Source organism: Alosa sapidissima, chromosome 9, assembly GCF_018492685.1.
Source record: "Alosa sapidissima isolate fAloSap1 chromosome 9, fAloSap1.pri, whole genome shotgun sequence".
Classification (NCBI taxonomy): domain Eukaryota; kingdom Metazoa; phylum Chordata; class Actinopteri; order Clupeiformes; family Clupeidae; genus Alosa; species Alosa sapidissima.
In genome coordinates, this window is record NC_055965.1 from 29,858,910 (window position 1) to 29,878,684 (window position 19,775).

The window sequence follows — 19,775 nt, forward strand, 5'->3', positions numbered from 1 at the left end:
TAATTTTGTAAAAATTATATGAAAATGTACATACCGTCTTATATAGACATGCAGGCGCTCATCAACACACACACACCTTGTTTCTTTACTCAGTGATGAAGCCTTATTGATATTTGCAGTAAATTATTACTGCTTTCCCCCTAAAAACGACGCTTACACAAACACACACACACTGCCTCTCAAGTGCATACAAAAAAATGAATTCCACTGAAATGTTTGAGTTTTTTTTAGGATCTATCTTTTACGCCTCCAACACATTTCAATACACCTGTACTCCACTTAGTAGTGTCCAGAAGTGTGTACGTCAGTCAGAGAGAGAGTGTGTGTGTGTGTGTGTTTAGTGTGCTTGACTTCATATGTTTTTCTATGTGTGTGTATATATATGTGTATATGTGTGCATGCATAAGTGTGTGTGTGTGTGTGTGTGTGTGTGTGTGTCTGTGTGTATATACATAAGTCCACGTTAAGCTGTTTGTTGGAGGGTAAACGGACAAGGACACTCACTCGTTCTCTCTCTCTCTCTCTCACACACACACACATACACACAAACGTGTGTTGTCTCATTGGCTCAGTCGTCGTCAAAGTTCTGGTTGAGGAGGAAGTTGGCAGCGAGGTTCTCGTTCTTCTCACAGGCAAAGTAGGCCTGGACCACCAGTGCCTCAGGGAAGCCCAACGCTTTTAACTATAGAGAGAGAGAGAGAGAGAGAGGGGAGGGGGGATTTATTGAATCAATCAAACCATGGTGTCATCGCCCCATCGAAACACATGATACATGGCTAGTGCATATCTGTTTTTGTAGTAGTTTTGTACTACTGTACAAATGTACTAGTGTACATTTTTGTTAAATAACCATTGATCTATGCTATGTGTGTGTGTGTGTGTGTGCACGTGTGTTCATCGTGTGCGTGCGTGTGTGTGCGTGTGTGCGTGTGTGTGTGCAGCGTGTGTGTGTTCAGCGTGTGTGTGCGTGTGTGCGTGTGTGTGTGTGCAGCGTGTGTGTGTTCATCGTGCGTGTGCGTGTGTGTGTTCATCGTGCGTGTGTTCATCGTGCGTGTGCGTGTGTGTGTGTTCATCGTGCGTGTGCGTGTGTGTGTTCATCGTGCGTGTGTTCATCGTGTGTGCGTGTGTATCCTCTCACCCTCTCAATGGCCTCCTTCTCCTGGGCCGTGACCTGGATGTAGTTGCTGGAGGCGAGGTCGTCCACCATGGCGCCCAGGTCGCCGGGCTCCGAGGGGTCGGCCGTGTCCAGCCCCTCCCCCAGGTCCCCCCCCTCACCCTGCGGCTCGTTCAGCATCTGGATGAACTGCTCCTGGTGCTGGCTGATTTGCTGGAGGGAGAGACGGGGACAGGGTGTGTGTGTGTGTGTGTGTATTCATTTATGTGTCTATGTCTATGTGTGTGTGTGGGTGTGCGTGCGCATGTGTGTGTTCATCGTGTGTGTTCATTGTGTGTATGTATGTATGTATGTGCGTGTTCATCGTGCGTGTTCATCGTGCGTGCGTGCATGTGTTCATCGTGTGCGCGCATGTGTGTGTGTTCGTAGTGTGTGTGTGTTCGTAGTGTGCGTGTGTGCGTGTGTGTGTGCGTGTTTGTGTATGTGTGTGTTTGTGTTTATTAGTGCTGTCAAACGACTAAAATTTTGAATCACGATTAATCGCTGAATTCCTATAGTTAATCACGATTAATAGCATATTTTATTATATGATTAAAATTCTATTATTTTGCATTTCTGAACTTTCCAGGAGTCCATATTAACAATAAAGCAATTATTGTTTATCTTGATTGGGATTCAAATGAATTATTTCAAATCAAATTTCAAAAGATGTGCAGCAGACCTCAGGCAAAACAATATATTCTTCAGAAATATAGCTGATATAAACTGAAATAAATGCTACTGCAGAAGTGTATGCACAAAATGTAGGCCTACACACATTATAAAGGGCATAACAAACAGAAAATATGATATTCATACTATATTCATTATCTTTGAGTTCAGTTGAAAATAAGGAACTTTTCAACATGAGTGCATTGCCATTTTATAGGTCTACAGTCTATGGTGCACTGTCACTTGCCACACTCATCAACGCCGAAGTTTTTAACAGGCAAACACTGGATGAACAATGGATTTTATGGAGCAGCGACCAAATATAATTGAATTTACACGGCTGCAAAGTGCGATGCTGGTGTGCGGAGTTGTATTGAAAAGAATGGAATCTAATGTAAATGAATGTCGAAAGCACAAGTGACGGTGAAAAAATCTTTGGCGGCACACAACTAATGAGTCAGCCTAGGCTACTACTCTTTGGCAAGCTCGTTATCCCAACCAAGTGTGTGCAGCATGCCTTTACGTAGCCTACTAACGGCGCATCATCATAAAGATACATTTGATCTGCATCACGCCCTATTTTAGCGGAAAACATGTTAACATTATATAATTGAAAGACAGCTAGTAATCACACGTTGACATCACATCTAGTTATTAATTCACAGGACATTCAATCATTTTACTAACACGGCAGTTATGAAGAATTGTGTTTATGTAACTTACTCATGTCGAAACGATGTACATTACCAACCTTATTCGTTTGCAATACCCCATGTATTATACAAATTTAGCATGTACACTTAAGTCCCAATATCCCATGCAAAACGGTTAGCTTGCTAGCTAGCTAACTGTGGAACTTCAGTATAACATAGCCAATTATCTCACCTAGTTGTAGGAAATAGGCTACGTTCATATTACAAGTGATAGAATGAATGTGTGACTTATGTTTAGTTGATGTTATGACATGTAAAGTTAAGCTTGCTGAACTTAATTAGTCAGCCACGGGCAGTTTGACTGTGCCTATCGATACATTCGTGACACTCCTGTTAGTAAACTGGAGAGAGCAAAACATAGGAACATGGTCACATTAATCCCATAAACACACAGATAACTCTTACACCAACCTTATTTTGTGCCTTTTATTCATGTTTGTGTCAAGATTTAGTAAGTTTACTATAAGCACGTTTCGCTCTCCACTTTGATGCAGCATAGATTTCCATTATATCAGTCATCTTCCCCCTAAAAGGGGGCGTGTATGCAGCACATACAACGTTCTGTTCCATTCCATTCCTCAGTGCGTATTGTTTAGTTTCCGGTCTGGCTAGATCGGTGTGGTGTTGTAGTTGTTCTAACGTTACTACTTGTTGCAACAGCATGTAAAAAAACTACAAAAGTTTGTTACACCAAAATGAACGTTAATCTCGCGATAAAAAAACTGACGCCGTTAAAATAGGTTTCCGTTAACGCCATTAATAACGCGTTTAACTGACAGCACTAGTGTTTATATGTGTTCATTGTGAGCTTGTGTGTGTGTTACCTGCAGTAGCGCTGGGTTGTGTGTGTGTGTGTGTGTGTTACCTGCAGTAGCGCTGGGTTTTGTGTGTGTGTGTGTGTGTGTGTGTGTGTGTGTTACCTGCAGTAGCGCTGGGTTGTGTGTGTGTGCGTGTGTGTGTGTTACCTGCAGTAGCGCTGGGTTGTGTGGTTGTGTGTGTGTGTGTGTGTGTGTGTGTGTGTTACCTGCAGTAGCGCTGGGTTGTGGTTGTGTGTGTGTCTGTGTGTGTGTTACCTGCAGTAGCGCTGGGTTGTGTGTGTGTGTGTGTGTGTTACCTGCAGTAGCGCTGGGTTGTGTGTGTGTGTTACCTGCAGTAGCGCTGGGTTGTGTGTGTGTGTGTGTGTGTGTGTGTGTGTGTGTGTGTGTGTGTGTGTTACCTGCAGTAGCGCTGGGTTGTGTGTGTGTGTGTGTGTGTGTTACCTGCAGTAGCGCTGGGTTGTGTGTGTGTGTGTGCGTGTGTTACCTGCAGTAGCGCTGGGTTGTGTGTGTGTGTGTGTGTGTGTGTGTGTGTTACCTGCAGTAGCGCTGGGTTGTCCTGCCCCAGCTGCTGGAGGAGGGCGGGCAGCAGAGAGGGATTCTGTTGGATCACCTGCCGCATGCTCTGGAACTGGGCCTGAGAACGCAGGAACTCCAGAGGGTTCTCACCTACAGACACGCAGAGAGAGAGCATGAGGGAGAGAGAGAGAGAGAGAGAGAGGGGGGGGGGGGGAGAGAGAAAGAAAGAAAGAAAGAAAGAAAGAAAAGAAAAGAAAAGAAAAGAGTGTGAGGTGGTTTTAATACATGTTTATTGAATCAGTTATTGCCTCACTGACACACATGATACATGGCAACAGTACATGCATTACATCCACAGATTGAAGGAATATAACAACTTTAATAACAATTAACTTAATAATAACTTGGTTATTATTAAGTTAAGAAACACTTGGTCACCTTCACACAGCATTAGCATTGGATTATGTAATCATTTCATTAAAGTGTTAAAGTCATCGTTCCTGTGCGACTAAAAAACAAAAATTCACACATAGATATTTGCACTCGCAAATGTGAGCAAAATTTTGCCTCGGTTTGAGCTCAGGTCTGTGTGTGTGTGTGTGCACCTACCTTCTGACGAGTGTGTCTCTGAGGACAGGTTTGCTGTGGGTGGGCTCGTCTCTTGCACTGGGACGGTCGTTGGGATTCCCTGCAAGTGAGTAGAATGCCATTAACAAACAAACAAACACACACACACACAACAAGTCAATGCACAGCTGCTATACTAATCCAATTTAATTTAATTTCCATGAGCAACAGAAAACACTCCGCAGCAGTCGTACATTCAAGTTGACGATCGAGTTGACGATCTTACTCAAAATTAGGAGAAATTGAATATGACCGTCAACTCATTGGAATGGCACTCAGCTTCAGCTGTCAGCCGCACTGGTTGAAGCCAGGAAATTTTGTGTAAACAAAGTAGCCTGATTGGACAGCTTATCAGTCTACTGGTTGGACTGTTCACGTGTGTTCAAGTTTCAAACAAATACTTTTTCTCCTTGGGACAGGCCGTTTTAAATCTGGGAAAATACTTTTACTTGAATGCAACGGTCTTGAACAAAACAAATGTATGCAGCGTGCTAATGATGCTAACCGGATTAAATAGCAATTTAGCCAGTTGTCTTCTATGTGCCAACAACAGTCCTTGTTTGCACAATTGTGAATGTTTGGATTTATGAGCGCAGAGAGAGAAAAAGAGAGAGAGAACTCATGGTGGGGAGAGAAGGAGAGTGTGTGTGTGTGTGTGCGTGCTCGTGTGTGTGTGATGCTCACAGTGAGGAGGTACTCCACAGCGCGGTCAGGGTTGTTGAAGCTGGCTCTCAGGGCCGCCTCCACACGATCCCGCTCATAACCCATCGACATGATCTCAGTCACCATCGCCTCGTACGCCGGGCCCGTCACTACAACACACACACACGTCAGAAGTTGTCACACATATGTATGAAGTAACTCATACAACAACAAGCTCTTTCACCTTGGGTAGTGGTTGTGTAATAAAGCAATATCTCTACATATGATAAATTGATTAAACCTAGCACTACTAACCATCCTAAGGAAGGAGAGGGCTGAACAAACTGACATGGAAGGTAGGGTATTTGACGAGAGAAAGAGCAGTATATGATTGCAGTACATGATGTACTTGTTTGCTCATCAGTAGGTAAAATAAAGGAGTAGATCACCACACAACACTCTGATACCCCTGCAGAACAATGACAACAACCAATCCGAACCCCTGTGTAATGAGCTTGACACCCCTGGGACGGACAGACAGACTGTATGGAACTCACCCAGAGCTGATAATGCCAGATGACCAAAACCTTCTGTCGATGGAGCCGGCCTGCTGGAGAGAATAGAAAGAGTGAGAGAGAGTGAGAGAGAGAGATAGGAGAGAAGAGAGAGAGATAGGAGAGAAAGAGAAGAGAGAAGAAAGAGAAGAGAGAGAGATAGGAGAGAAAGAGAGAAGAGAGCGAGAGAGAGAGAGAGAAAGAGAGAAGAGAGCGAGATAGGAGAGAGAGAGAGAGAGAGAGAAAGAGAGAAAGAGCGAGATAGGAGAGAGAGAGAGAGAGAGAGAGAGAGAGAGAGAGAGAGAGAGAGAGAAGAGAGAAGAGAGCGAGATAGGAGAGAGAGAGAGAGAGAGAGAGAGAGAGAGAGAGAGAGAGAGAGAGAGAAGAGAGATGAAATAATGTTAATGTTCTGATTGTTTTGTTCCAAATGTAAATAGTGTTTGTTATTTTTGCCAATAATCATGCAGAATTACTACGCAAATAAGACCGATGATGATGGTTGCCCTTTTCCACAGCAACCATTTTGCCATTAGAAAGTAGGGCAAGCACAGGTGTTATACCGGAGTGGGGTCTGTTCAGTTCATGTGTAGCAGAATCAGAACCTTAATTAATGTCATTAGTAATAGTAGTGAACGTTCTAAAGAATATCTGGGTTTATTAAATTCAACATAGAATTTTAGAACCTTCAATTGTTGCGGAAGGGAATCTTATGTTGGAATGTTCAAAAACCCACACCTTTAAGGGTTAATTAATGTCATTAGTAACACCTGGGTCTGCCATAAATTTCAGTTCAAAATTGGCTGCTGTGGAAAAAGGTCCATAGTCACGTGGTAGCCAGAGTTGAGCTCTCATCCAGCCTTACCCCTGAGAGACTGGCGTCGTTGGCGTCGGCGTCGTCTGTGGCGGCGGTTGGGTGGCGGGCCGGTCCTCATCGGGGATGGGGATGGTGGCGTGGACGGGGCGTGAAGGGGGTGGCGTTGCCGTGGGACCCGTTGCCGTGGGACCCGCTGCCGCTGCTGCAGTGGCTGCCGCCCCTGCTGATGCTGACGCAGACGCCTCACTCTTGGGGGGTTCAGGGGGAGATGAGGGAGCAGGAGGAGGTTTGGCCTACGCAGAACAGAGACAGAACTTTAGAGGTTTGGCCTACGCAGAACAGAGACAGAACTTTAGAGGTTTGGCCTACGCAGAACAGAGAAATGGAGAGTGAACTTCAGATTGTGTTGTTTTCTATATTTGTAGAAAGTGTAGCAACACCATTTCCATTTAAATGGCCACACCAATAAAGTGCATTGAGGATTGTTTGTTTGTGTGTGTGTGTGTGTGTGTGTGTGTGTGTGGGGGGGGGGGGTCCTCTCAAGTGTAATGCTTTACTGCCATCAGAAATGACATCATAAGTCTTTCACAAAGAAAGAGGTGACAGAATATAACTCAGAGATGCAGAATGGAAAAGAAAAACATTGTGCAGGTGCACAGATAATTCCAGGACAGAGACAGAAAGGGAGTGTGATTGATTGAGTGTCGATGAAAACATAATTATTTGTATTTATTCAAATCCTTATTGGATTGGCTTTTCATCCAGAGGTCGCCAGTCTTCCTGGGGTTCATTCAAAAGTACAAACTTAAACATGAAGACAAATGTTTTGCAGTAAACTCAGTGGGTCAGGGTCACTTCCAAAATGGTGACTGGGTCAAGCTACAGCTACAAACAGGATGGCTCTACCAACCTTAGACACCATCACCACCACAAAGTTCTTCTCGTCGATCTTATACTCTTTGATGGGGGTGTCATCTTGCAAGATCTTGCCTGCATAAATGAGCTTCAGTCCCGTGACGGGAAAGTTATCCTTGCCTTTCTCCGCCTCGATTCGCTCCTTCAGAACCTTCACCTGCAGGAAAGAAACACCAAGCAGTCGAAAGATGTAACTGAAGCATACATGTAGCTTGGCTATGGAACGACAGAAAGACCGCGGGCAGGATGGTCGGATATATATTTTAGCGTAATGTTAGTTCCCTTCCTGTCGACAAGAATCAAATAAATGGCTGTTCGTCTAAGCCACACATTCGATGACAGCTCGTATTTGCTGCTCTGTTCCACAGTGGTCAATTGTATGTTATGTCTGAGGAGTTAGCCTGTGCCTTTCAAATAACGCCAATTCACTGCTTGGTTTAGTCGCTGTGTCATTCACGTGGCCTAGATAATGCCACCTAATTTACGATAGAATAAAACTATACTCAGCTACAGACAAATACACTTCGTTGTGTAAATGCAGAAGGCTGGCGGTAATATCAGAGACGTATAAAACATTCATAGTCACGCTGTTTTAATATGCCTTTTGCCCCTGGAAGTGCGTCCATCTGCTAGCACGGATGCTAGTTAGCGTGCTACTATTAGCTATTTAGCATGTTGGGTAACGTTAACATCGCCAAAAATGGAAAAAATCATTCCCAGTTACTGCTTTTCTAATTTCTTAATTCACAATACCCCAACATGCAATGCCCATTGTCGGTATTTTAATGATGGAAACAAACATGTTAATCGGTTCGTCTGTTTGCTAGCTAACATGATGACAGATGTTTCAGTGCCAATAATATTCCAGCTAGCTGACGTTAACGTCAGTAGCTTGCTAGCTAGTTTGACATAGTGGTCGCTAGCAGTTCTTATAAGCATGCTGATATCCACTGCATTCCTGTAAACTAACGAAATAAATAACATTAGATGTCACTACATAAACCAAGTCAGCGACCTAAACTAGACAGACACACACGTGAACACAGGTATAACTACGTCGCTAACGTTACTCGCTTACTGTTAGGTCTTCATTGATTTCAATTTGGAAAGTTTGTTGTTGCAGCGTCTTTAGCGTGATCTGCATCTTTCCGTCTGCTTGTGGTAACACTTCACCGATGTGAAATGACACTTCTCTCCAAACTCTCAGCTATCCTCAGCACCAACGTACAGACTGACAAATTACCACTTAAGACTCCAGGTAACGGCAGTCGATGGGATAACGACAAGATTATACACGCTTAACAACGAAGTTTTTGGCTCGTGGGAGACAACATACGCCTGGCCCACTTCTTCTACTGTTCGCTTTGAACATTGCAATCTCATGAAGCTCACCACTGCCATCTACAGCCAGTCTTTTCCTCATTCTCGTATTTTCTTTTTGGAAGTATCATATTTTTCACAAAGCCCGATCACGCAATCCCATATAACTTCAGACAATGTGTATAAATGTGATACAAACAACAACTTTGAGATACTTGACAATGTTCGATAAACGTACACAATCAACGTATGAAAAAGTCATAAATCCGCTCTAACTACATATCCCAGAGTGCACCACGACGCCACATCCGCTCCAAGAGTTTGTAAACACAGCGAAAGGAGAGATGGAGTCGTCAAGAGGTCTTACCTAAAAATATTAGACAGCTGTTTGCAAGGCACAATACACATGTCAAATGCATGTTGTACAACGTTGCTCACAGTGGCAACCCGCTGACATTGCTTTGAAAACGTAGTAGGCTATCTTTGATACATGGCGATTAGCTTACAAGCTAATGCAACAGTCGGGGTAACATTAGTTTTTACTTAACGCCAGGCTAGCATTAAAAAACGTAGCTTGTTATTCTAAACCATAGCCAGCTAGTAACATATTTATATATCAAATTGGCAACGGCTTACGTGGATTTCGTTTCATTTCACTCCTGCCTTGTCCGACTCCGAGGTTTGGTGGAACTGTCCTTCGTCGCTCCTGGTTCATTTTCAATGGGGAATTGTCTGTCGTCGCAGAGTGCAGATGACCTGTCTCTTCTGAACGACTCCGAAGGAGCCAGTCTACCAGGAGAACCGCCACCGCCTTACCAGGTGCTGACGTGAAGTAGGGCTCTCAAAGAGGTCCAGGGGCTACTGTAGATTCACAAGACAGAGCAAGCTAAAGTAGCATACTGCTGAACAAGGGACTGTTTGGAAAAGAAAGTGTGTCATTTTATGAAAGTTCCAGAGTAGGCCTACTTGGATTTCTTGAAACTAGACTACTCCAAAAGTTCAACCTCTAGACTTTTGTGATACCGCGTGTTGTGTTGCAATCATAGGGTTGCAACAGAGTTCTCGTGCATTCTCTGCAGCTGGAAGCAGTGGAAACTTGATATGTATGAAGCAAAAGTGATACAGCCTGTGTGTAGGCTATATGATATATTAGATATAGGCTACAAGAAACTTAAGTCGCCTTGCAAGGAATGATATATCATTTACTCTTTTAACAGGGTCAGTTCTGCTAGTTAGACAGAATCTCAAGGAAACATTTAAGAAACACTCATAGCCTACTCATGTTCCATATCCTACTGAAAACAGAAGTTCTTCACAGCAGAGATGCTTTGTCAGAGAGAGAGAGAGAGAGAGAGAGAGAGAGAGAGAGAGAGAGAGAGAGAGAGAGATTCTGTTGAAGCAGGCAGGCGCTCCTCTTAAGTGACCTGGTACAGCCTTCATCTTGGGTTCTCAGGACTGGATTTATAAAAAGTCCTGGACTAAAACAGAACTTTTTTGTCATTTTTAAGAGCTTTTCATGTAAAATGTGGCTCAATCCATGTCCAGTTGGAAACAGTAATATATATGTCTTTGTTTCGCATGTCCTATGATCCAGAAACAGTAGCCTAAACCCTGTAGCCTTTTTGTGAAAAAAAAAAAAAAACCTCATTAGCCTTTATTCCCACTGTTAGAAAGCAATGCTGTGTAGCTAGATAATCTTCTCTGTACACCGGAGCAATAGCTGATGGTTATCGTAGTGAAGTGCTCTAAAAATAGAATGCTGCTGAGCGTGTGCCCTATCAGACATTTCCCACGGTGCCGGGCTAAGAGACGGGAGAGTGCTCAGGAGCCCTTCACCCAACCAACACGTCTGGTGACTCACACAAGACGTCTGCCTTTCCAGACGGTCTAATCTAGTTGCCTAATGCAGTACAGGCTGGGTTTTCTACGGCAAAATGAATAGTTTTGTCTAAATGGAACTTATTGGAGGTTGTGGTTAAATGATGATCTACTAAACTGCAGTAGTCTCTCTCTCTGCTGTATGCAATAGATTGATTATATGAACTGTCTTCTTGACATGTTAGTTGAGCTAGTTAAAGTGTTAAACAACATGACTTTTAATCTGGGTTGATTTCAGCATGACAATGGATTCTAGAATGATTATAGGAATGTTTAACTGCTTTCTAGAAGGCGTTGCATAGATATGCCTTGTAGATTAATATATATATATATATATATATATATATATATATATATATATATATATATATATATATATATATATATATGTTTGTGTCGTCTGAGTACATCATACTCCATGCATGTGTGGGAACTGTTTTCATCATACACTGTGTGTGTGTGTGCGTGTCGCTGCATCAGGAGCGTGCTGCTCAGCATGTCCCGGTGTTCCAGCCGTTGGGCGGTCATCCGCCCCAGCTGAGCGAGGAGGAGCAGGTCAGATTGGCCCTGCGGATCGGCCTCATCCAGCACCTGCCCCGCGGCATCTACCAGCCCTCACAACAGCACCCCGACAAGAGGAACAAAGAGTACGTACCTCTGTGTGTGTGTGTGTGTGTGTGCGCGCGCGCACTGTGTGTGTGAGTGTGTGTGCGTGCATACGTGCGTGCGTGCGTGCATGCATGCAGGGGCGTAGCCAGGATTATTTTATAGGGGGGGCCAGCTGGGTCCAGACTTTTTATTGGGGTGGCACTTGGGAATCAAAACTACTCAAACAGTTTTGAAGATTAGGATAGCCTATTTTTAATAATGGCAATAAATTGTGTAAAGCCAACACTGATACACAGGTCAGTTTGTTGTCCATTCCAACACATTTTCCATAAATAGGCCAATGCTATAAAAAAGTACATTATGATAATGAACCTTACTTAATCAGTCTTATTCAAATGATGTTAAAGAACAATACTAAACTACTACAAATATTGTATGCAGATATTTAATCTTATACTGATGGCCAAACTATATTTCTTTCTGATATCCACTCCAAGTACTTGGCTGTAAGTAACATGGCTCTGAAATAAGAAATTAACCCTTAGAACCCTAGACTGTTTTAAGGGCTTTTTCACTACCTTTAGTTAGAAGCATTTATCCTGGTCAATGTAAGTGTCATACACACATGCTATACATTGTTTTTTTCATTATTAATACATGCATTGATTTAATTTTGTAATGAATAAAAATACAAAAAGTGTATTATAAAAATTCTTATATTTTGACATGTATCTCACCACTGCAAACTGTCAGCTGGCACATGTGTGTGTACTGTAGGGCAGACTGTCCTGAATCTGGCAATATCATTGCCATGGTGGAGGGATTCTCTGGGGCTGAGCAAATGTGAAAAATATGTGGTGTGTGCCTTACGGAAATAAACGCCATTTGTTTTTATTTAGCCCTATGAGCCCTACTCTATTTTTGGCCATTCTCACTACCTTTAGTTATAAGCATTTATCCTGGTCATTGTAAGTGCCATTTACACATGCTATATTTTTTCCAGAACTGTCTAGGCTACCCAGATCTGCCACCAATTCATATTAATACTTGCATTGATTTGGTTTTGATTTTTAAATAATACAAAGACAAAAAGCTTATTATACCATTCTTATTTTGAAAAGTAGCCTATCTCTGTCAACTGGATATGACTGTGTCAGCTGGGTATGACTGTGTAGGGCAGACTGTCCTGAATCTGGCAATATAAGAACCATGGTGGAGGGGGGCTTTGGGGCTGACAATTTACAGACATGTGGTGTGCGCCTTACAGAAATAAATGCCATTTTTTTTATTTAGTAATGAAAAATGACCTTTCTGCGTTCCATATCTGTGACACGAACTGATCTTACCTGACTGAACCCGAGTTTGCGTGTTCTGTGTGTACACTCATGATGATTCTAAAACAACTTTTTACTGCATTGTCATGAACAAAGTGAAGGCAAAAAGGTGTTTCTTTGTCGAATAAATTGGGATGCAATGTGAGTCTCGAATTAGATGCCATGCAGAAATTTGCTGGGATCTCAAAACCGGATTATGAACATACTTTGCCATAGAGAAACACATGATAGCATTGGATTATGAACATGCTTACAAAAACGTACAAAAACGTGGGGTAAGTCGAGCTATATGAAGTTATTATTTTGATGTCATTTTGTCTGTTTTTTTAACCCAGAATTATGTACTTGGTATCAAATGATAGCTCCGTGCCTCCTCTTTCATCTGACATGCGTGGCATAGGCCTATCTATCCGATCGGATCACGGGTTCGTGAGTAGAGCCTAATTCAAACGAGAGTAATGGGTGTGCAGCGTTGGGTTTTGTACATGATGTTCTTTGTACCAATCTTTGTACCAATACATAGCCCTGTGTCTCCTCTTTCTTCTGATATGCTTGCCATATCTATGCGATCACGGGTTCGTGAGTAATTCAAACGAGAGTAATGGGTGCGCAGGTGAACTGTAAATATGAATCAATTTGATTTTTAAAAAAAAAATTCATACTTGATCGCACAGACAAGTGTTTAGTCTCGTTGGAAAGCCCCACTTCTGCTCTGTCACGCATTTAAGGTTTCATCTCGCTGCGATGAACAGTTCTGGAGCAATGTAACAAAGAACTCCGGCAAAGCAGCCTGCCTCTGCCTGACCAGCTATGGCAAGAACCACGCAGTCAGCAAATTATGTTTTTTATAAAGTAGCCTAGGCTAGGCCCTATTAGACTACTTTTATTGGAGCCATCCGGAGATATGTGCCTAATATGCTTGCATTTCACCCAAATTTTATCGAAATATTTTTGTAACAGCGTTACCGCGGGCATCCGATTATTTCTGATCAGCCCCACAAGTCAATGTCAGAGCCTACCTAACAAGGACAGCCTAACGCAGCTCACTTGGCTATGATTCGTGACACATTCTAACATCTTATTAGCATTAATGTTCCAACTCATCATCAACTCACCTGTTGTTACTGAGGTTTAGTAGTAGGCTACTGTCAAGTGTTTTTAACAGATGACTTGAATTGTCCCGCTGCTGCTGCTGCTACACTAGGCCTACTCACGATTTGATCAGAACCGTAGGCTACACTTGCCTGACTAGGCCAATGGTCGTAGATAGAGTGCAGTAATTGGTTCAGTCCCTGCTTTGCAAAGTGTTGTCGAAAACGGCAGCAATTCTTTTTTCTTTTTTACTTTTCACAGAACGGAGCTGGGGGGGCCAGCAGGGCCCCCCCCCCCCAAAATTCAAAGTGACATATGACGTACTGAAGCAGTTTCTCACGCCTCACGAACCGATCGTGCTGCCACTGCCACGGCCTCATTTCTAGTCTGAATTGTAGCGCGCTCAGTAGGCTAATGCACAACATTGCGTTTGGTTCGTAGCCTCTACTGTGACAAGCATTAGTTTGTTCGTATTGATTTATTTTTATTACTATGGAAGCATAGGAAGAGAGAGATGTGGGAAAACTTTATTCTGATTGCTCCTGATCAATCTTTATTTGTAAAAAAAAATATATCCCATTCTTATTCATGTAAAGCTTCCTGTCCACTATCTAGCCGGGATAATTTAGATGCAGCCTTGGCACTTCACCAGGAGAGGTCGCTGTTACTGAAGCTTCGAGTAATGAACCCATTTTCGAATCAACTGTTCTAAGTGGTTCAATGCTTCACCAAAGCTTCTTTTGCCTGACCTGCAGCACCTACCAGCCTTCAAAGCAACAATATGCGTGTGTGTGTGTGTGTGTGTGTGTGTGTGAGAGTGCACGTGTGTGTGTGTGTGTGTGTGTGTGTGTGTGTGTGTGAGAGAGCGCACGTGTGTATGTGTGTGTAACTGACCTGTATTCTGTATTCTGCCTCTCTCTCTCTCTCTCTCTCTCTCTCTCTCTCTCTCTCTCTCTCTCTCTCTCTCTCCTCCAGGTGTGTGATCTGCATGATGGACTTTGAGCTGGGTGATGCAGTGCGCTACCTGCCGTGTCTGCACACCTACCACGTGGACTGCATCGACGCCTGGCTGATGCGCTCCTTCACCTGTCCCTCCTGCCTGGAGCCCGTGGACGCAGCCCTGCTCTGCTCCTACCAGACAAACTGACCTTTCAACCATGACCTTCGACCCTTCTAGCTCCTTCACCTGCCCCTCCTGCCGTGAGCCCATGGACGCCGCCCTGCTCTGCTCCTACCAGACCAACCCTGACCTTTCAACCCCTAACCTTTGACCCTTCACTTTTATCTCCAGACCCTCCTGAGCCCTCGACTGTTCTCTTCGATGCCTTGACCACATGACGCATCTCATCATCTCTTCCTTACAGCCTGAAGCTGACCTTTCAACCCTGACCTTTGACGTTCGACTGCAGAGAGCCCTGTGTTCTGTCCTAGACCACTCAAATTTGACCTCCCAACCTGTTGACCCCATACCCATGACTGCCCTACGTCAGACAGGACGACCTGTAACCTCTTTTCATCTGACCTTTCACCTTTCCCTGTAACCTAGACAAAGATCACCACTGTTACACTCTGCTTCCAAAAACAATTTCCAAAGCGGTCATCTCCGCTCATCTCGGTCCCAAAAAAACAGTTACTGGACATCGAGGAAGAAAATTAGATCTGTTGCTCAACAAGTCCAAATAGGAGATGGATCTGCTATAATATCAGAATCAGCTACCCAATGACTGGAACATTTCAAAACACATCAGCCATTCAGGAATTGTTGTTGCACAGTTGAGCGAATGACACAGGGGGCCCAACAATGAAAAACTGTAATGACTAAGAGCAGTGCCAACATGGAATAGCCAATCAGGGCATCCGTTATTGGGTGGTGCTTGTTTGATGGTGGATATGAGCTTTTCTGCTCCAACATCAGAGTCAGCCTCAGGGGGCTGAAGAAGAGGGGTAGATGAAGGAGGAAAGTGTGCCAGAGTATCCCACAGGGCTTCAACCACCCATTATAAACCAATGACTGGAGCCGTTCAAAACACAACAGCCAATCAGAGGTTGTGTTGTTGCTTAGTATTAGTTTGACTGAGGATATGTTTAGTTTTGTTGATTTCTGAGTGGCTGGAGCCTTAGTCAGTGGGGTAATGACTGACAATGGAAATGAGATCATTAGGGCCAGTGGTGTGTGTTTTTCTTTGGTACTGTAGTATAGAGTATAGACTGACGAAGAAGACAGGATATGTTCTCTTTTTTTGGGGGGGGGGGGGTAAAATGGTTTGTGATTTGAGGGAGATGGATACGTGTGTTGGCTGGACAGTGGAGAAGACGCTAGAAGGAGCAATTCTACTGAATTCTGCTCGAGTCCCACTCTGTGTTTATTATTATGGGCTATCGAACTTTCAAAGAACAGAAGCACCCCGACTGGCTTGCATTGACTCTGATGCAAGGCCATACGCTATCACTTTACTCGGTTGGTTCCAGCATTCTATCTGCATGGTTCCATCCTGTGTCATCCCCATGGTGACCAAATGTGCAATATCGGTAGCATGATTAAGATGCTTACAGCACCCTAATTGGGTGAGTTTCACTTCCTCGTTACCCAAGTCGGCCAATTAGCCGTCCCCTATTGTTAAGCACAGTGGATGCTGATTGGCTCCCACACCACACCTCTTTGTTTCCAAATGGCTGTGAATGTCATTAAATCTAAAAGCACAGGGCTCTTTAAACTCGAATGCAATGTCTTTATAATAAAAAAAAGTGATCTAGAGATCTTTTGTAGATATATGTGACATGCGCCCTCCCTGTACAGGTGTGTGTGGGGGGGGGGGGGGGGGGGGGATGATGATAACACCTTCAAGTGTGGCTGACTCTGAAGTGACATCAAGGCCTGAGCTGTTTGTTGTTGTTTAGAATCTTCCTATATTTGTTTACATGGTTTTCATTGTTTTGGTTTCATATACCGTGCTTTGTTTGTGTGTCTTCTCTTGTTGTGTTCAATATTGTTGCCTTTTCTTTCCTTCCAGGCCTTGATTTTGTATGAGCTGTAAGCTGGAGAGACCTATGCGGTCTATATATATATATATATAATGCTATATTAAGTAAGTAATAAGTAATGCTGTATGTATATAGCATAGTGGGATTGATTTGTGCCTGTCACTGGCTCTCCTTATTCAGAGAAAATGAACTGATGCAATCATACGTAAAAAGTATTTGTGCACCTTTTCAACAACGTGTCAGGATAAGTAGACTGACTGACAGTAACAGCTTTATGAGTACTTTTCTCTCTCTCTCTCTCTCTCTCTCTCTCTCTCCCCATTCTGAAAAGGTATAGCAAATTAGAAATTAGCTATACTGAACACACTGCTGTTGCCTGAACTGCTGCACATGACAACAGCCAATTTGTTAACTCTTTTGAGAACACTTTACGTGTTCCGTGTGTGTGTGTGTGTGTGCATGACAGATTGTCTGGTCTGAGATATATATATATATATCAACTAATCATGATGTCATTTTCATTTCCTGTTGATGTTATATGGTGTGTGGGTTTAATTTGGATAAGAAAAAGGGCTTACAGTATAGTCCAGGTTCCTCATATTGTTGTCTTATGGTGTCTTCTCCCGCGGGCTACAGACTGCCAAGCCTGGCATCGGTCAAACACGGCTCAGATTGGGCTCTGATACGGCTTCTGTCTGGTAGTCAGACAGGTTGAACTGTGATTACTAGTGTTTACTGACTGAATGGTGCCAATGGAATGCCAAACGGGATTATAAGAAATGTATTCTACTGTGTGATCATCAGTAGCACAATGTCCTTCTAGTGTGCAAAGCATAGGGCTAAAGGCCCATTCACACCAAGAACGATAACGATAACTATAACTATAAATACATTGTTGTTGTTAATATGAATGACGACGTTCACACATAAACTATAACGGTAACAACAAGAAGAACGATATCGAGGGGGATCACTTTCAGAGCGATTTTCAGAACGATAAAAAGCTAATAGCCAATCAGAACCCATCGAATTTTAACCGTCACATTCATTAACACAAGGAGAGACTTTGTTTATCGTTGTTCAGTGTGAACGCTTTTATCGTTATGGTTATAGTTATCGTTATCGTTATCGTTCTTGGTGTGAATAGGCCTTAAGTGTGACTTAGTGTGAAAGTAGTTAAAAGTGTTGTTAGGATTTCAGTGTGCTGTACAGAGAGACCCTGACTCTAGATGAGCCAGATGCATGAAGATGTGAGCATTAGTTTAGGGTTGTGGGAAATGTATTCCTTAACATAATATCAAAACAGGGGACATAGTTGTTTGATGGCTTAAGTGTATGATTTGTTATAGAATCTATAGGTTAATGTAGTCATCGTTTTTCCCTCTTCTTAATGCAAACATAGGCCTAATTTAAGGAGTAACATGAATGGGGAAAAACTGATCTAGAGGGATTTAAAAAAATATATATTTATATATATCTAGCTTGACAATGACAATCTAGATATAGTAAGTGGGTTATAATTAAAGAAAAATAAACCTACAAAGTGTTGCTTTTATGGTGTCACTTGGTCAATTCTGTGCCATCGCTACACAGACATGGCTTGTCTGTGTCACTCCAGTGATTCCTTAATGTTATGTTACATTCGCAGTACTTTCTCATCAGCAGCTGAGCTAACCATAGGCACTGCTGTTAAGGACAATCAGAACTTTCTTTTATGTTTGACCTCAGTGACCTTTCTGAATTTTGACCTCTTCGGACAGATGGATTGTGATCCAGATCGAGTTCAGAAACTTTTAAGTGTGTGTCAAAAAAGACTTTGATTCAAGGTCAAACTTGCATTTGCTGGCTGAGAGTTGTGTTGATTTAGGATGGGTTGGATTAGACTGTAGGCCTAATGATCTAATCTGGATTAGAAGCTGAATTGAAGATGACCAGCGCTCATCATTGGAGGTTTTGATGTTTTGATCTCTTCATACTACTTACAGCTGCTGTTTCAATCATTAATTTGTGTCTTTTTTTTTAGTTTCTGTTGATTTATTTGTTTTCCCAACTGTGTGTGTGTGGTCTTTTGTGGGTGTATGGGTGAGTAGTATGTGTGCATCAACACCACATGCAGCTTGTAGGACACTAAACCACAATAAAAGTGGATGCCAAAATGATCAAACAAGTGTCTGCTTTTGTGTGTGTGTGTGTGTTCAGGGTGTATAGGTGAGTAGTATGTATGAGATCCCTCCCACGTTCATCAACTTTTCGGTTTCCAACAAGTTTGTATGGATTTATTAGCGACAATAAATGATTAGTAGATAGTCCAAGCAAATATTGTTATATTGTAGGTCAGTGTTTCTCAAACTTTTTCAGACGAAGGACCACTTAACCAATAAAAAATAAATGCACGGACCACCTAGCTAAAAAAAAAAAAAAAATTAGACCAATGTAACAGTATATTAGCCTACACAATAGGCCTACTCACTGAACCACCTTGCTTATTGTCTTTGTACTTTGCTTATTGTGTCAGAGGATTCATATGATTTAAACTGGCATATCTTAAATAGACAGTGTTGCAGAACTGTTTGGATTTACATTCAAGTTGGATCAATATTGCAAACAACTCATCTTATATTTTACCACGTCTGCTCGTGGACCACTTGGGATAGCTTGCGGACCACCAGTCCGGACACTATACACGGGTAGTTTCACAATCAGGGTGTGCACTTGACATTGTTCACACACAGGCCTTTGCACCCATAAATTGGTGTCCTTAAATATTAATCATTTTCTTGGGTGTAAGATTAGAACAAGCCTTGCATTGAGCTTTGTATGGCACAAGACAGGGGCCTTTAGACTTTAGACCTCCGAGAGATAATATTTAATATTTAGCCTTACATTTAGTCCAAGCTTGAGTATGAGCAGGCCTACAGCATTGCAGAAAGGACTGTAGAGGAGACACAGACGTCGATGTCACAGGGCCCGACATTCAGGACCCAACAGTGACTGGACGGACCATAGACTGTATAGAACGGTACGGATAATTGACCCTTTTCAGACTCTCGATCAGGTCAGTCGATGCTGCTACGCTTCAGGTTGCCACTTCATAATTTTTCTTTTCAACTTCAGCTGAATCCCATTACTGGCAATA

General features: G+C 42.8%; 2 protein-coding genes across 3 annotated transcripts; one reads left to right on the forward strand and one right to left on the reverse strand.

Annotated features, from left to right (window-relative positions):
* Positions 1 to 211: 211 nt before the first annotated feature.
* rad23aa (RAD23 homolog A, nucleotide excision repair protein a) lies at positions 212 to 8,795 on the reverse strand. 2 transcript variants are annotated; one of them, XM_042105229.1, is made up of 9 exons: positions 8,503 to 8,795; positions 7,420 to 7,581; positions 6,558 to 6,802; positions 5,699 to 5,748; positions 5,184 to 5,311; positions 4,482 to 4,560; positions 3,892 to 4,022; positions 1,139 to 1,327; positions 212 to 682 (listed from the first exon to the last, which is right to left on the reverse strand). In XM_042105229.1, exons 1-9 carry the CDS (start codon positions 8,566 to 8,568, stop codon positions 569 to 571), a joined length of 1,164 nt encoding a protein of 387 aa, XP_041961163.1. In that variant the 5' UTR covers positions 8,569 to 8,795; the 3' UTR covers positions 212 to 568. The 2 variants fall into 2 exon arrangements, with proteins under 2 accessions (XP_041961163.1, XP_041961162.1); XM_042105228.1 differs by having other exon boundaries at positions 5,699 to 5,751.
* Positions 8,796 to 9,432: 637 nt separating this feature from the next.
* rnf11a (ring finger protein 11a) lies at positions 9,433 to 18,803 on the forward strand. The gene is made up of 3 exons (XM_042105430.1): positions 9,433 to 9,563; positions 11,103 to 11,269; positions 14,633 to 18,803. The coding sequence occupies exons 1-3, from the start codon at positions 9,465 to 9,467 to the stop codon at positions 14,802 to 14,804; spliced, it is 438 nt and encodes a 145-aa protein (XP_041961364.1). The 5' UTR covers positions 9,433 to 9,464; the 3' UTR covers positions 14,805 to 18,803.
* The last annotated feature ends 972 nt before the right edge of the window (positions 18,804 to 19,775 follow it).

Excerpts from the sequence above, each read along its gene's own strand:
- rnf11a (XM_042105430.1), top strand. The coding sequence starts at position 9,465 with ATGGGGAATTGTCTGTCGTCGCAGAGTGCAGATGACCTGTCTCTTCTG. Across the intron at positions 9,564-11,102 it reads AACCGCCACCGCCTTACCAG|GAGCGTGCTGCTCAGCATGT; the intron begins GTGCTGACGTGA and ends TCGCTGCATCAG. Across the intron at positions 11,270-14,632 it reads CCCGACAAGAGGAACAAAGA|GTGTGTGATCTGCATGATGG; the intron begins GTACGTACCTCT and ends TCTCTCCTCCAG.
- rad23aa (XM_042105228.1), bottom strand. The coding sequence starts at position 8,568 with ATGCAGATCACGCTAAAGACGCTGCAACAACAAACTTTCCAAATTGAA. Across the intron at positions 6,803-7,419 it reads TGGTGGTGATGGTGTCTAAG|GCCAAACCTCCTCCTGCTCC; the intron begins GTTGGTAGAGCC and ends TGTTCTGCGTAG. Across the intron at positions 5,752-6,557 it reads ACGACGCCAGTCTCTCAGGG|CAGGCCGGCTCCATCGACAG; the intron begins GTAAGGCTGGAT and ends TATTCTCTCCAG.